The sequence below is a fragment of the Mustelus asterias genome, chromosome 8 (genome assembly GCF_964213995.1).
Source record: "Mustelus asterias chromosome 8, sMusAst1.hap1.1, whole genome shotgun sequence".
Taxonomy (NCBI): domain Eukaryota; kingdom Metazoa; phylum Chordata; class Chondrichthyes; order Carcharhiniformes; family Triakidae; genus Mustelus; species Mustelus asterias.
In genome coordinates, this window is record NC_135808.1 from 112,463,531 (window position 1) to 112,480,090 (window position 16,560).

A 16,560-nucleotide genomic window follows, 5' to 3' on the forward strand; every position below is an offset into this window, starting at 1 on the left:
CCGGGAATCATTCTTGTGCACCCTTAAGAATCAAAGAATCCCTACAATGCAGGAGGCCATTCGGCCCATCAAATCTGCACCGGCTCTCCGACAGAGCATCTTACCGAGGCCCACTCTCCTGACCTATCCCCATAACTCCATATATTTACCCACTAATCCCCAGAATCTAAACATCTTGGGACACTTAAGGGTCAATTTAGCATGGCCAATCCACCCAACCTGCACATTCTTGGACGGCGGGAGGAAACCAGAGCACCTGGAGGAAACCCACGCAGACATGGGGAGAACATACAAACTCCAAACCGACAGCCACCCAAGGCCGGAATTGAACCTGAGTCCCTGAAGCTGTGAGGCAGCAGTGCTAACCACTGTGACATCTTGCCACTCATCATAAATATAATATTAATCCAAAACATCTTCTCTAATAACTTTACATCCTTCCTGAAATGTGCTGTCCAGAACTGGATGCAATGTTTCAGCTGAGGCTGAACCAGTGGGTGGGGTTTTCTGACCCTGCTAGCAGCTGGCATCATCGTGGGCAGGATGGAAAAATCTGGGGCATGGCCAAAAGACTTTTTGGTCACTCCAAATTTTCCCAACCTGTCTGCAACGATACCCACCACTGACACAATTGTAAAATTCCAGCCAGTGTTTTACATCGTTTTGTCATAGCTTCCATGCTTTTGTAGTCTATGCCCCCCTTTATCAACCCAGCATCCCATAATTTTTATTAACCGTATTCTCAACCTGCCCTGTTACCTTCAATGATTTGTGCGCAGCAACACCAGGTCTCTCCACTCCTGCACCCTTTTAGAGTTGTACCCTTTATATTATATTGCCTCTCCCTGTTTTTTCCACCAAAATGAATCACTTCACACTTCTCTGTATTAACTTTCATTTGCTATTACTGTGCCCCATTCTATCAACCTGCCTGTGTCTTTTTAACACCATCCTTCTTACAGTTTGCAACACTTCCAAGTTTTGTGTGATCTGCAAATTCTGAAATTGCACCCAGTATTCCAAAGTCTAGGAAATTTATACATAGAGGAGAAGGGGTCCGAACACCAATCCCTGGGAAACCCCATTGTATACCTTCCTCCAATTCGAATATCAGCCTTTTACCACTACTCTCTAATTCCTGCCACTTCGCCAATTTTACATCCATGTTCCACTGTCCTGTTTATTCCATAAGTTGTAACTTTGCCCACCAGTCTGTTATGCAGCCCTTTATCAAATGCCTTTTCTAAGTCCATACACCACATTACTTGCAGAACCCAAATCTACTCTCTCTGATATCTCATCATAAAAACTCAAGGAAGTTTGTCCTTGACTTTGCCCTTAACAAACCCATGCTGGCTTTTCTTGATTAATCTGCATTTGTTCAAATGACTATTAATTTTGTCATGTATTCTTGTTTCTAAAAGCTTCCCCCATACTGAGGTTAAACTGACTGGCCTGTAACTGCTGCACTTATCCTTACACCCTTTTTTGAGCAAGGGTGTAACATTTGCAATTTTCTACTCCTCTGACCCCATATCTGTATTTAAGGATTGGAAAATTGTCCCTCCGTCATTTCCACTTTGCTTCTCTTAGTATCTTGGATGTATCACATTTGGTCCTGGTGACTCGTCAACTTCAACACAGCCAGCCTGTCTATACCTCCTTTTTATCAATTTAAAACCCATCAAGTGTCTCATCTATGATCCTGATCCATTTGGCCCATCTCATTCCCAAGAACTGGATTTAACAATGCCTCCTTTCTCACTGGACTGGAAACACACTGATGTAGTAATTCTCCTGGGAACACTCTTGGAACTCTTGCCCTTCTCTGTCCTTTACATTATTACTATCCCAGTCTTTATCAGGATAACTGAAATCCCCCCATTATAACTATCTTATGATCCTGTGTGTCACCTACTGTACAATTAACTGCACTGTAACAAATTGTCTTGCTTGATTCTGATTACTCTTGTACGTGCCAATATATATCAACACTGATATATTGCAGACAAGTTGTAAAAGTGAGTTGTTGCAATGCTCTTGAGTCATACCTCTGTGGGGTAGGCACAAATGCTCCATTTGCAAATAAGCAGAATATAGTGGACAGCACCAGTACAGTTTTTGCACTGTGTGCATTTTTCTAGCCCTGAAACAGAGTCAGTTTTCTCACCCATTAAAAATCTTTAAGCCTGCAGGGTTTACTACTAGGTAATAAATTCTTATAAATGCACGTCTTGATCCTAAAAGTTAAAATAAATACCTCCTGCATCCTCTGCTGTTATCCTGCAGTAAATAAGGTTGGATTACATGCCTAAGTGCGACTGACATCAAAGCAACACGAAAGATACAAAAGGAAGTAATGTTGAAGGTGTCATCTTTTTGCAGGGACATTAAACAGAGGCCTCACCTGCTCTCGCAGGTGGAGGTTAAATGTCTCATGGCATTATTCAAAGAGTGAGGTTACCCCAAAGTCCTAGCCAATGCTTTCACCTCAACCAAATTCACAACCACAATTCACCAAGTTCACAACCACAAGTGGTTTCAATGCACCTCGGAACATCCTGAGGCTGTAAAAGGTGCCATATAAAAGCAATTTCTTTGTAACCTTACAAGAGGGAAGGTATTTTTAAGTAAAAAAAAAATATGAACACTTGGCATGGAATAAGTATGGTCATTGCAGCCTGACAAGGGGCAAATGCTGGTACCTGTATCCATCGATGAAGCTGGCATTGATGTAATCAGAGCCCTCAACTCCTCGGATTGGCTGCAGGCAGACTCGCGTGGACTCATATGGCATGATGTTCACAAGTCGGTTCTTAAACTTGTTACATGGGAGATTGGCACTGATGAATCGTGAGGTATGTGCTTTGGAGTTTGCCAAGCGCTGCAAATAAAACAATAAAATGGATCAGCCCAAAAAACTGAGAGATGGGGTTGGCTTGGATTTTAAAGCACAGAAACAGGCCGTCCAGCCCAACAAGTGTTTGGGTGCTTGTGCTCCATAGCTGTTACTAAAGCATTGCTCGTTACATACAAAATAGGGAAAAGCACCATATCTGTGAATACAATTACAAGGTCATTACTCAGAATTATAGAATTTTATGACAGAGTTGCTGAAGCAGAAATGTCCATACCTAATGAGATGCAATTCAAGGATCCTTAAGGGTAAACTTGAAAGTGATCAATTGTTAATGGAATGTTGCTGAAAAAATATTTTTTGTCGAAACTTTTTGCCTTGCACTTACCAGGGCATTTGCAAGAATACAATGCAAGGGCAATGAACAAATTTATATTGTTTGAGGAGAGAATGCAGATTGGTTGGCAAGTGGATTTAGATTGGTAGAGGCATTGATATTTGCCATGGATAATGCACGAGTTGATAGTGGCTGGCAGTTAACTGCCAAACATGGTTTGAAATTTAACCAGGTAGTTTGACTCTGATTGGTCAAGGCAATGCCTTGAGGGCCTGAGGAATGAACCAATAACTGGCTGTAACTTATTTTGTTTCGCTGAAACAGGTGCAATATGCGTATACTTTCTGTCAGCAAAGAGTCCAACTGAATCTCAAATTGGCTGTTGGTGTAATTCTTAGCACACTGAGGACTATTTAGCAAATGTTGTCTAATCATTGAATCTAATGTTGGGCACTGTATCTTGAGTGTTATAAGCACAGGCCGTTTGGGTATGGTCTATCCCTTGCCTGTTGGAAAAAGCAGAAGGGGCTCATGAACAGGCCCAAGGCCTACATATTCAGCTCTTAAAAATGCCCAATCCACCTGAGATTACTCTGGAAAGCAAAGTATCTCAAACATTTGTGCAACAGGTGAAGCTAGCTGCTTCACATTACTACTATGCAGTAGCAACACGAGTGGTATTTGCCACTAACAGGATGTTGCCAGCAAGCCAAAAAGATATTCTGGCTATCACGCAAATGAGTAATGTGGAATATGAATTTCAGTGCCAGTGTGATACTAGGCACGTAGGCTGCACATCCCAAAGACTGGCGGATCATATTAAATAGCATGTCCCTTCTGTTGTCCACAGACAGAAAGAACATATGCACACATTGTGCCCGTTTAGCCTAAACTAAATAGGTGACGCCATTTGTTGGTTCATTCCTTAGGTCAATACCTTGACCAATCAGAGTCAAGCTACCTGGTAGCTGATGAGTGCAAGATGAAAAGTTTCAACAGAAAATGTCCCTTTTTCAACAATACTCAAGTTCCGTACTGCCAAACGGACTATTTGTTGATGGAATATCAAAAGTGAATTATAACACTTTACAAGTGCCCTGAATTTTAACTAAAATATTATACAACAAAAAAAATGTAATGTTATTGCATTATATTGAGTACAATAAAGATAAGTTAACTGGAATGATGGCCATTACTCACCTGAGAAAACAACATAAACACAACTTATAAAATTTGACCAACAACTCCAAAGGGAACTGACAACTCAAAAACAGACATGAATATAGGTCCAATCACACTCACTATCTGCATGTTTGGTTGGAATGTTTACAACAACAATGGTTGTCAGTTCTGTAGAAGGGTCATTTAGATCCAAAACATTAACGATGTTTCTCTCCACAGATGCTGCCAGAACTGCTGAGTCTATCCAGCATTTTCTGTTTTTATTTCAAATTTCCAGCATCTGCAGTTTTTGCTTTTATTTGGTTGCCAGCTTGATCTGTAAACCTCCCCCAACATTTGGGATTTTCATTAATTAATAGGTTCTTCAGTCATTTATCAAGAACAACCTACCGGTTGTGAGAAAAACATCCAACTGTCGTACATATCTGTACCCCAGATTTCCACAGAGCACGAACACCGACATGGGCCTCTTGGGCTGAATGGCCTATTTTTGAGCTGTAAATACTATGTCATTGCTATGTAATACTACAATAGTTAAAGTGTTTTTCTCATAACTGGAAGGGTGTTCCTAATTAATGACACTTAATGTATAAATATTGGCTCATATCTGTCTACATTGAAATTCATTAGCACACCCATTCTGCAAGTTCATTAGTGGAAATGCTTCAATACTTAAGCAGCATAAAATACAGAAAATAATTATGAAGTGTTTTAGTTACCATTTCTACAAAGTTTTACGGAATCTTTCTCCAGGTTTTCAAAAGATCTTGTTGCACTGAAGGAATTTTTAAACTACAGTTACACTGAGATACCCCTGTTTGGCATCTTAATGGTATTTCTGCTTTTTGGTCTTGGTTATGTACAGGAGGAACACTGATAAAACACAGTGCATTGCAACCGTTTAAATCAACCACTGGTTTTGAATAAGATTTCTTCAGCTCTTTGCTGACCAAGAAAACATTACTCCTACTCTCCACAGTGCTCTAAACTTTCACTACAGCATTATTAATCCTTAATAACAACTTGCATGATTTTTCTTATATTTGCTGACTCCTCCTTTCAGAAGTACCAAGTGCATATCTACTTAGATTGGCTCTTTTCCCCCTCGCTGTGCTGTTTCATGTTACATTTATGAGTTATTTATGCAGTGCAATTTTAAAAAATATATTTTTTCATAAGGGCTAAATATGATGAAATGTCTAGAAGAAAATACTTTTGAAACATGCTGTGATTAGCAAAGATGGTATTTTTCAACTCTGTCCAAATGTTTTCTCTAAATAAAAATATTTGATGTTCAAAGTATAACTAATTGCGCAGTTTTTCTGGGGTTAGCAGAATATATATAGCTTTATGTTAAATTGGTTGCAGACTACTGAATGAGGCTGAACCTTCATATATAAACCAATCTCCCAATCCTTAAAGAGAGTCTTCCAGACTGCCATTATTACTGAGCCATGGCAATTTTACATTCAGCTTGCAGCAACCTGCACAAAAACTGTACTTAGGGAACCAACAGTGCAAATAACTGCCTGAGATCAATTTAAAAGGACCTTAGATTCACTAGGGTGATACCAGAGTCGAAAAAAAACTAGGACTGCATTTCAGTGAAGCAGAAAAAAACAAGGGGGAAATCTTTTACAAGTGCAAAAACATTTTGTTTAGGTGTGAGATATGAGATAATGCAAGATTATCGCAAACAGGGGCCATAAATTTAGAATTTGTACTGGCATGAGTGTTTTCATGGAGAATGCTATTAAAATATGGAATGCGTCACCCATGACTTTAAGTCAATTGCTACAAATCAAGGGGGATTAAGTAAATATGAGAAATAAAATTATAAATAGGAAAAAAGAAAAAACGGAATAAGGATAGATAATCAAGCACAGAGACATTTAAATAGTCATCTCCTGTACCGATATTAGGATAACTTTTCTCATTTGATTTTTCTTCAGATTATCAAGCATAAGAAGATATTTAAGAACGGCCAGCTTAGTAACAGGTTCAGTAATGTGCTCTGTGACTTCCTTGTTCTCTGCCATATTGCTGCAGGAACATGGAAAAAAAAAAGAGATGGGGCGGTGGAAATCACAGAACGAATGAATGAATGGACAAGCCAGTTCTAGCTCAAGCACTAGAAGTGAAGTGAGAAAAAGGAAACATTAAAAGGGTTGCAAACTAGGATGTATCACACATTTTCAGTTCTTTTTTTAAAAAAAGCGTTTTTCTCAATAAAAGTGGAATGGCCACTTAATGGTATCATACTAAATATCATGGCAATGTGTGAAAACTATATGCTGGCTGCAGTACTGACCTTGAATTCCAGTTCCATGGCTGAAACTGTCTCTGTTGGTGGAACCTGGCCAAGTTTCTGTATGTGGGCAACAAGACTTCTTGCTGGAACTTCTGTGTTTCCGCATGTTGCTGCCTCGAGTAGGGCCTCATGAATGAAGATATACTGATCTTCAGTTTGCACCATGTAATTTCGCTGAGCTCTCATGCAGGTGACATGGCCATAGATGTCAACTGTCTTCTCATGTTTAACTCGTTCTAGCATGGCATCGATCACAACGAAGCAGCCAGTTCGACCCACGCCAGCACTGTGTAGAAGGAAAGCACATTCATCGTGAAATATTAAATTATGGCAAGAATGGTTGATCTAATTCCTTGAAAGAAACCTCTATAAACAATTAGAAAAAAAGGTGTAACAGTGCATTAGATGTCAGCCTTGGCTCAGTGACAGAAATCTATCCTCTAAGAAGATCATGTGTTTAAGCCCTGTTCTAGGTACATGAGCACACAACCTAGGCTGACTCTTCAGTTCAGTAATGAGGGAGTATTACAATGTTAGACACATTACCTTTTGATCGAGATTTTACATTGAACTCCATCTGCTTGCTTGGATTGGAGCTTTCCTAACTTTTATCTCAACCATCACCAAAATAGAGTAGCTGGTCATTTATCTTGCTACTTTGCTGTGTATGAATTGCCCTAAGTAGAGTTTCCCAATTTTTTTCCCCACTGTGTCCCATGTTAATGCTCAAATGTTCGTCCATCCCCAGTCTCAGAGCTGAAAGGGGGGAGAAGGTGGGGGGATGTTGTTCAGCAAGGCCTAATCGTTTCATCCACAACCATTTTTATGTCTGCAATGGCACCTCAATTCCAACCAATCCCAGTCCCACCAGGTCTCACACATAGCATTACTCTTACTTGCACACATTATGTGTAGGTTAGATGGATCAGCCATGGTAAATATGTGGGGTTATGGGGTAGGGCAGAGGAGGGGGCCTGTGTCGGATTCTTTGTCAGAGTCGGTGTAGACTCAATAGGCTGGATAGCCTCTTCTGCACTGTAAGGATTCTATGATCGTTGAGGCAAAACCTGGATCTCCCTACTTACGAATGTCTTGACAAGGACCAGAGGCTCAAGAAGGCATCCACCACAGTGGCACAGTGGTTAGCGCTGCTGCCTCATAGCTTCAGGGTTCAATTCTGACCTTGGGTGACTGTGTAGAGTTTGCACATTCTCTCTGTATCTGCATGGATTTCCTCCGGGTGCTCCGGTTTCCTCCCACAGTCCAAAGATGTGCGGGTTAGGTGGATTGGTCATGCTAAATTGCTCCTTAGTGTCCCGAGATGTGAAGGTTAGAATAATTAGCCATGGTAAATGTGTGGGGTTACAGGGATAGGATCTCAGTAAAATACTCCGTCAGAGAGTCGGTGCAGCCTTGATGGGCCAAATGGCCTCCTTCTACACTGTAGGGATTCTATCACCATTCTCAATGGACACGAGGGATAGAATCATGGATGGCAGCTTGAGAGCATTGCACATTTTCCCAGAATTAATGAAAATATATAAATGCATGACCTTTGTTTTAATAACTTGACTCCATCCAAAATGTTTACCTAATAGGAACATTAACTCCGCTGTCTTTTTTTTCCAGATCTCCATGAGCTCATAGCTTTATGTCATCTATTTCTGGCATTTTCTGTTTCTTAAACTATGCAAATCACTAATTAGCAAAATAATAACATTATTAATATGAATCACAAAATTTACAGAAAGTAAATTACTGCAGAAATAAATATATTTAAGAAACTACCCTTGAGTACACAGTACACGGGATGATATGATATAATTTCCCCATCTTGCTTCTCTTCAGTTCTATTCTAATTCTATGATCTGACCATTTCTTGGCTGTAAAGGCAGGCAGCTTTGTCTAAAGTTCACCTTTTGAGCTGGGATTAAGAGGTGCAAAAGCATTGTCCTAAAAAAACTTGTTCTTTGATTCACTCCCTCTTTCAGTAAGACTACTTTCATTTTTCACTTGGTACTCCCCCTCCGATTGAACTCTGTCACTCTCTGGGCCCGATTTTACCATTTTCATTCGAAGTGCTGAATCTGGGTGCAATTCAGATCCGACTTGGAAATCTACTTTCAGGCGCCCCCATACGCACTTAGCCTGAAAAAAAAATTGCGGGTCTGAATTGCGCTGTGGGCGGGGCTTAGTGCGCCCGAAACAATTAGAGCTCTGAACTGCGCATGCGCAGTGAGGAAAAAAAATTGAAAATCGCGCCGCTGTAACATCACTCCCAGGCCGCAAAAAGCGGATAAAGTGGCCTTGGAGCGATGGCCCCCACAAACATCACCCCCACCCCTACAACACAACTTTCCCCCTTATCCACCCCCCCCCCCCGCTACCCAGACCGATCGCCCGCAGAATGGCAGTGGACCCCCTGCCTCCCTGCCCCCCCTCCTCCCCACCAGAGATCCATCTGGCCTACCCCCCAGTATATTTCACATACTCACAGCCGAGTACTTTGACAGTTTTATTAATTAAGTGCACGTGCACTATTATAGCTGTGGAATCCCTTCCCTATTGCTGCCTGTACTTGCAAAATCCACTGAGGTACATATCCAGGCCTTTATTGAAGTTGTGTAATGAAACATATAGGTGCGTGTACAAATAACCGTTGCTTGATTCAACAACCGTTGCAATTGTGTTTAACAACAGCCAACTTGCAGTAAATTCTAAAAGTTGCATTTCCAAATTTAGAAGATAATTTGGGAAATGGTAATAAGATAATTTCTACTTCTTCTGAACTTGCTGGTATAGGGGGAAAAAAACAACATTCATGGCAAGTGAAATATAATCTAAGTAGCATTTATAACAGGAATGATCAGAATTAGAAATGTGGTGTGATAGAATTCCCCCCCACCAGAAAGTGATCGGGCCTCCACCCCTCCCCGCACTCCACCCCGCCCCCCAGAGAAAGTTCGCCCGCACCCCCCCTCCCCCAGACAACGATCTGGCCTCCCTCGTCCCTACACCAGACAACGATCGGGCCTCCCTCCTCCCCACGAGATATACATCTGACCTGCCTCCTCCTCCCCCCTCACCAGAAAATGATCGGGCCTCCCTTCTCCTACTCCCCCGCCCCCCCCCTCCCCCCCCCCCCCCCCGACTTCCCCACCAGAGAATGATCTGACCCGCCTCCCTCCCCCCACCACCAATCTGAGTCAGAGAGCTGCTGGAAGCTCTGAACTTACCTCTTCAGCAGCCGGAGCACCCAAAATAGACCTTTGCTAAGCAAGTCTGTTTCGCGCTGAATCTCGACATGCGAACGCGATGGTAAAGGGGGAAATGCTGATGAAGTTGGGTGGGCAGTTCATTAATTCAATTTAAATGCATGCAAAATTGCGTTAATGGCCTCACGCCCGACTTTACCATGTTTTCACGCCCGAAAACGGGCGCGATGCAATGGTAAAATCGGCCGGGCCCTCTGTGCGGAAAATAAGCAGTGATTCTTTTATCTCACTACACCTTAGCAAATGTAGAAAAACATCTTAGCAAATGTAGAAAAAGTAAAAGTTGTACTATGCAGTTAAGTTGTACACTTTGTATTAGTATGTACAATATCCCCATAGATCAAATGTTTTTCAGATCAGATAGCTTATAACATCAGAGTTGTAACATGGACTGTACATGGAACAAATAGATTGTCAAGAAAATAGTCACTTCAAAACTTATTCCCATAAATTTACATGCCAAACTAGAAAACTTGTAAAAGTTTTAAGCACTCAGCTGACAACTTAAAAATGCCTGAACAAATAAATGCGTTTTTTTAACTTCAGTTATGAGCATTCAGAATATTTGGTTTATTCATTAAAGAGAATAAACTAAATGTCAGAAAACTGGTGGTGGTTCAACAATGTTGCACATTTACTTGGTTTTGCAATTTGCAACCAATCATAGAATCGTAGAGTGCAGAAGAGGCCCTTCGGCCCATTGAGTTTGCATTGACACACAAGAACCACCTAAACTCCCCACCTACCAGCACTGGACATAGCCTTGAATGTTATGACCTGCCAAGTGCTCAAACTGATGGTTTTTACTCTTGTAAAAAAAGGAAAGACAAGACAAATATGGATTTTTAACAGATAAAACCAGACTGTCCAATTGGACCTTATGCCTGTCCACTTCACAGAGGCACAACGCCCCATTGAACTTCTTCCCCTTTAACAGAGATATCTCTCACCACCCACCCATGTCATCTCACTCCACAGTTAATTCCCATCCCAAAGCGCTACACATTGCTTCTGACCCCTTTCTTTCATCCTTTTTATCTGTTTCTCTCCATTATAATTAGTTATTGGTTTCTTCTACTACCTCCATTTCCCTTGACTGCACTGTTATCTTGGTCTGACATCCACAGTGTGTGTGCTGGTCAGCCCTATGGCTAATGCACTGGACTAGAACTCTGTCTCCTCTCAATGCCACTACAAGATCCAACAACTGGGAGTGTGGGTTACGTACATTGTAGACTTTAGCTCCTGTTTACTCCTATAATTTTTCGTTATTGTTTCAACAATTAGAGTTTGGAGTTAATGATGCAGGAAAAGGCTGGTGCAATAACATGAATGGAACTAAAGCCAAGTTTTGTCAGAAAGTGCTGACTCGTGTACCAGAAATCTGAAAGTCAGTGCAAAGCTCAAGTGGCTGGCGCATCCTTTACATTTAAACGCAACATCAAGCATGAATGTCAAAATTATTCTTTTGATAATAGTTATCAGTGTATTCTTTCAGCTCTAAAACTATTTCAACTCCACATACCTGCAGTGAACAACCATAGGACCAGCATCAGGGGGATTGCAAGCTTTAACTCTCCTCAGGAAGGCCAATATTGGAGTAGGGTATTCTGGAACACCATGATCTGGCCAAGCCATGAATTGGAACTGACGCACTTCCCGCTTCTCACTTGAGCCATTCTGTTGAGAAAAGAGGATTTCTAAATAACCTCGTGATTGAATTTGTCAAAACATATTTACACATGGTGTGAGGTTACAAAAAATAAAGCTTGTTCAGAATCTCTAACCAACACTAGCATCCTTCGACAGGTGCAGTAACTTAAGTCAAATAACTTAATCAAAGCTATAGCTCATGGAATAAAAGGGACAGTAGCAATGTGGATACAAAATTGGCTGTGTAGTAGAAAACAAGAGAGCAATAGTTAATGAATATTTCTCGAGCTGGAAGAAGTTCTGTAACAGGGTTCCCCAGGGATCGCTATTGGGACCCTTGCTCTTTCTGATATACATGAATGATCTAGATCTTGGTTTCAAAGTTTGTGAGTATATAAACCTTGGAAGCATTGTAAACTGAGAAGAGTAAAGTGTAGAACTTCAAAAGGACACAGACAAATTGGTGGAGTGGGCAGATAGGTGGCAGATGAAATTCAATGTGGAGTAGTGTGAGGTGATTCATTTCAGTGGGAAGAACATAGAGAAATATAAAATAAGGTGTACAACTTTGTGGAGGGTGTGCAGGTGCAGAGGGACTTGGGTGTATATGTGCATAAGCCATTAAAGGTAGCAGGACAGGTGAAGAGAGCAGTTTTTAAAGCATACAGTATCCTAGACTTTAATAATCATGGTAAAGTGTACAAAAGCAAGGAGGTTACACTTAACTTGTATATAGGATCATAGAATCCTACAGCGCAGAAGGAGGCCATTCGGCCCATCGAGGCTGCACCGACCACAAACCCACCAGGCCCTATCCCCATAATCCCTTACATTTACCCTAGCTAGTCCCCCTGACACTAAGGGACAATTTGGAATGGCCAATCCACCTAACCTGCACATTTTTCAGACTGTGGGAGGAAACCGGAGCACCCGGAGGAAACCCACGCAGACATGGGGAGAACATGCAAACTCCGCACAGACAGTGACCCAAGCCAGGAATTGAACTCGGGTCCCTGGCGCTGTGAGGCAGCAGTGTAAACACTGTGCCACCATGCCGCCCAAAAACTTAATTCAATTCTGGCAGTGGTGGGACACCATATGACACCAGTTAGACCTCAGCTGGAGTATTGTGTACAGTTCTGTTTGCTACACTTTTGATAGCACGTGAATGCATTGGTGAGAGTACCAAAGAAGTTTACAGGAATGATTCCAGGGATGAGGGAGATCAGCAATGAAGACAGAATAGAGAGGTTGGGACTGTTCTCCTTGGTTAAGAAGAGATTTGATAAAGGTGTTCAAAATCATGAGGGGGTTGGACAGAGTAGATAAGGAGAAACTGTTCCTGTTTGTAAAAGGACCAAGAACAAGATTCAAAGTGATTTTCAAAAGTGGTTCAGGTCTGGAATACACTGCCCGGGTGTATGGTAGACGCAGGCTCAATTGAGGCATCCAAGAGGGCGTTAGATGATTATTTGAATAGAAACAATGTGCAGGGTTATGGGGAAAAGACAGGAGAATGGCACAAAGTCAAAATGCTCATTTGAAGAGCTGGTGCAGACAAGATACACTGAATGGCTTCCTTCTGCACTGTAACAATCCTGTGATTTTGTGATATGGATTCTTTTATCATGTCAATGACACAGAAAGAAAGTCTTAAGAACATAAGAAATAAGAGCAGGGTAGACCTTGATCAGTATGATCATGGATATTCTTCTGCCTCAAAAGCTTTTCCCACCCACTCCCCCATATCTCTCGAATCCCTGAGAAACCAAATATCTGTCTAATTTAGCCTTAAATACACTCAATGATGGAGCATCCACAACCCTCTCTGGGGTAGACAATTCCAAAGGTTTATTGCTCTCTGAGTGAAGAAATTTGACCCATCTCAGTCCTAAATGATTGAACTTTTACCTTGAGATTGTTCCCCCACATTCTACATTTTCCCAGCCAGGGGAAAAACAACCTCCCAGTCTCTACTCTGTTAAACGCCTTCAAAATTTTCTGCTTCATTTTTCTATAACCCAAGACCGTACGTATAGGCCCAGTTTACCCAGCTTCTCCTCACTGGACAACCCTGTCATCCCAGGAATTACTCTAGTGAACCTTCACTGTACCTGCATCAACTTTCTCTCTCCCATGTGTACACCCTAGTATCTCTGAACATCAACAATTACGAGTTTCATGCCATTTAAAAACTTTTGCTTTCCTTTTCTTACTACCACTTCCCCACATTATGCTCCATCTGCCACCTTGTTTCGCGCTCACTTAACCTTTCTATCTCTTACAACCTCTTTATGACTGCCTCACAGCTGACATTCCCACCTGGCACTGTATCATTAGCAAACATTAATAGATTACTCTTGGTCTCGTTGCTAAGTCATTAATATAGTTTTTAAATAACTGAGGCTCCAGCACTAATCTTTGTAGCACTCTACTTGTTACCGCCTGCCTACTTGTTTATCCCTACTCTCTGCTTCCTCTCAGTTAAATACTTCTCCACCCATGCTAATACATTCCCCCAATTTTACAAACCTTTATCTTGCACATTATTGCACGTTACAACTTCCGTAGATACCAATAACTTTTACAAAGAAATTCATACTTCCAGTTAAAAGCTGAAAGGATGACACAACAAGATTTCACGTCTAAGACTTCTACTTTAATAAAGCACTATTGACCAGACACTATTTTTATGTAGGCAATTAATACTTTAAACAACAATAGAACATTACTATTTCTCTTTAAGCCTTGTTCACATATACTTTATACTGTCCTTTAAATAGACAATTCAATTCTTCAGGAATCAGTCCAAAGTGATTCTTAGCTCCAAAGGATTTAGTTCCTTTCCCAGTCTGGGTACTTTCAATCTCAGAACTGCTTTTCACAGACATAGTGTTTTCTCCAGAAATTCTTCTCTAGTGCAAACTAGGCTAATCTTCCAGCTTCTGTTTAATTCCTCATGAATTTGGTCTTTTCAATGTGATGTAAACTCCTACTTGTGAACGATTAATCACAATGTCTTGCTGCCTACTGCTGCTCTTCCTCTCCTGGATCTTGATAGATTAACCTTGTCTGAGAGTTTTCAGGGACATCTTAGACCCTTCCTCTCTCAAAGCTCATCTTTATGGCAACATGAATCACATGGGGTTTGTATCCAGGTAGAAATGCTGACTGGCTATCTTTCAGACCTCAACTCAACGTTATCTTCTAACTCAATGGGCAGTATAAAGCACAACTGTTTGCAACCCAACTTTCTCAACCCTTTTCTGATATTTTGGAGATTCATGGTCTATCCGCTGATGGGAGACAACAGCAGTAACCTGTGTGCTAAGTATAAACAGCTTTTAAGTTTTTCACAGTCAAACAACCTGGGCCCCCTTTAATCTATAACAATAAACCACCAAGGCTTGCTAACAGCCAGATTGTAGAACAGATCACATGAACTCCTTCATTTCTCTCAAATTAAAGGCACAGTCCCTATCATAACAGTCTTCTAATAAATGCCACAAGTGTTTTTTGAAAATCTAAATGTAGTACATCTATTAGCCCAACATTTTCTACCGTGCTAGTTATCTAAAAAGCTCTGATAAAATTGTCAAACATGATTCTATTTGATAAAACCATGTTTGACTCTGTCTGGTTACACTTTTGATTTTCTAAGTTAATTGTTAAGACTTCCTTGGTAACAGATTTCAGCATTTCCCGTGAACTAACTGGTCTGTAGCTCCCCGTTTTCTCCTTCCTTTCTTTCTTGAATAGCATTGTACCTTTGCTAACTCCAAAACCACTGGGACTGTTCTAGGATCTAGAGAATTTTGGAAAACATGTGGCAACGTTTGTGATCTTTGGACACTCCAAAGCACTTTACAATGAAATACTTTTAAAGAATAGTCACTGTTGTAGTGTGGGAAATACAACAACCAATTTGCAAACAACAATTAAAGAAATGACCAAAGCATCTGTTGTTTGAGGAATGATTGTTGGTCAAGACGCAATGAGAACTCCCTTGCTCTTTTTGAATACTGCCTTGAGGTCTATGGATCCATTTGATATTGCAGATGAGAAATGTTTCAGTACTGAGCTCGAGTGTAGGCCATCTCTGACCTCATCCTTGTATTTCTCACCACTCTGTGTACTTGTATGTATTTTTAAGTGTTATTTCTTCCTAAGTTCGGGGCCACCTTTAATAGGATCAAAAGGATGAATGTCTCCTTTAAATTTGCAGTGGATCAATAACTCGGGTGCCATTTGGGAGCAAGTACAAGAAATTTTACTTGCTTATCCACTTACGTTTTACACTTACGTCAAAGACACAGAGAACACAATATGTCCGTACCTTATAGAGTGCAAATGTCCGAACAGAATACGTTGCTAGTTCCACCATGTCCAATAAGGTGACCTGAATCATTCCATATGTTTCTGTGCCACGGCATGGCCAATACTGATCGCATTTCACCTATAGAAAAACATATCACATGATTAAGAATGTTCAAAGACCAGGGGAGCTGGAGGAAGGGGATTGTTATCAGTAATTAACAGAGTTTGATTAAACTGCAGTTATATCTAACATTTTAGAACTTACATTTATGACAAAAGCCATGTAAAGAAAATACAAACATCTACAGTGGACACATAAAAAGACACCATTATTGTGAGTGTTTAATGCTATGATGTATATCCCATACAGTACAAGAGTCCATGTATTTACAGGTGTTAACATGGACACACAGATACGCTATAAAGGACCACACATTTGTGTCGATGATTTAGTCCCATCTATCCAGTACATATTGAATGCTTTAAGGCTACTCAGTGATTTTAAAAAATGTTTGAGTGTGCTACTGTATGGATTAGGCCCTTAAAGAAATACTTTGTAATTTTTTTAAAACAAAATGTGGATGTCACTAGCAAGGCAAGAATTTATTGTCCATCCCTATTTGATCTT

General features: G+C 40.8%; 1 protein-coding gene across 2 annotated transcripts in view; it reads right to left on the reverse strand.

Moving 5' to 3' along the window:
- Window positions 1-16,560, reverse strand: part of LOC144497459 (receptor-type tyrosine-protein phosphatase F-like) — a 469,757-nt gene that overhangs the window by 23,260 nt on the left and 429,937 nt on the right. For both annotated transcript variants that reach the window (XM_078218748.1, XM_078218747.1), the window contains 4 exons: window positions 15,952-16,071; window positions 11,488-11,642; window positions 6,688-6,973; window positions 2,706-2,884 (listed from right to left, as the gene is read on the reverse strand). In XM_078218748.1, coding sequence (XP_078074874.1) covers window positions 2,706-2,884; window positions 6,688-6,973; window positions 11,488-11,642; window positions 15,952-16,071 — 740 coding nt within the window. The remainder of the gene's footprint in view (window positions 1-2,705; window positions 2,885-6,687; window positions 6,974-11,487; window positions 11,643-15,951; window positions 16,072-16,560) is intronic.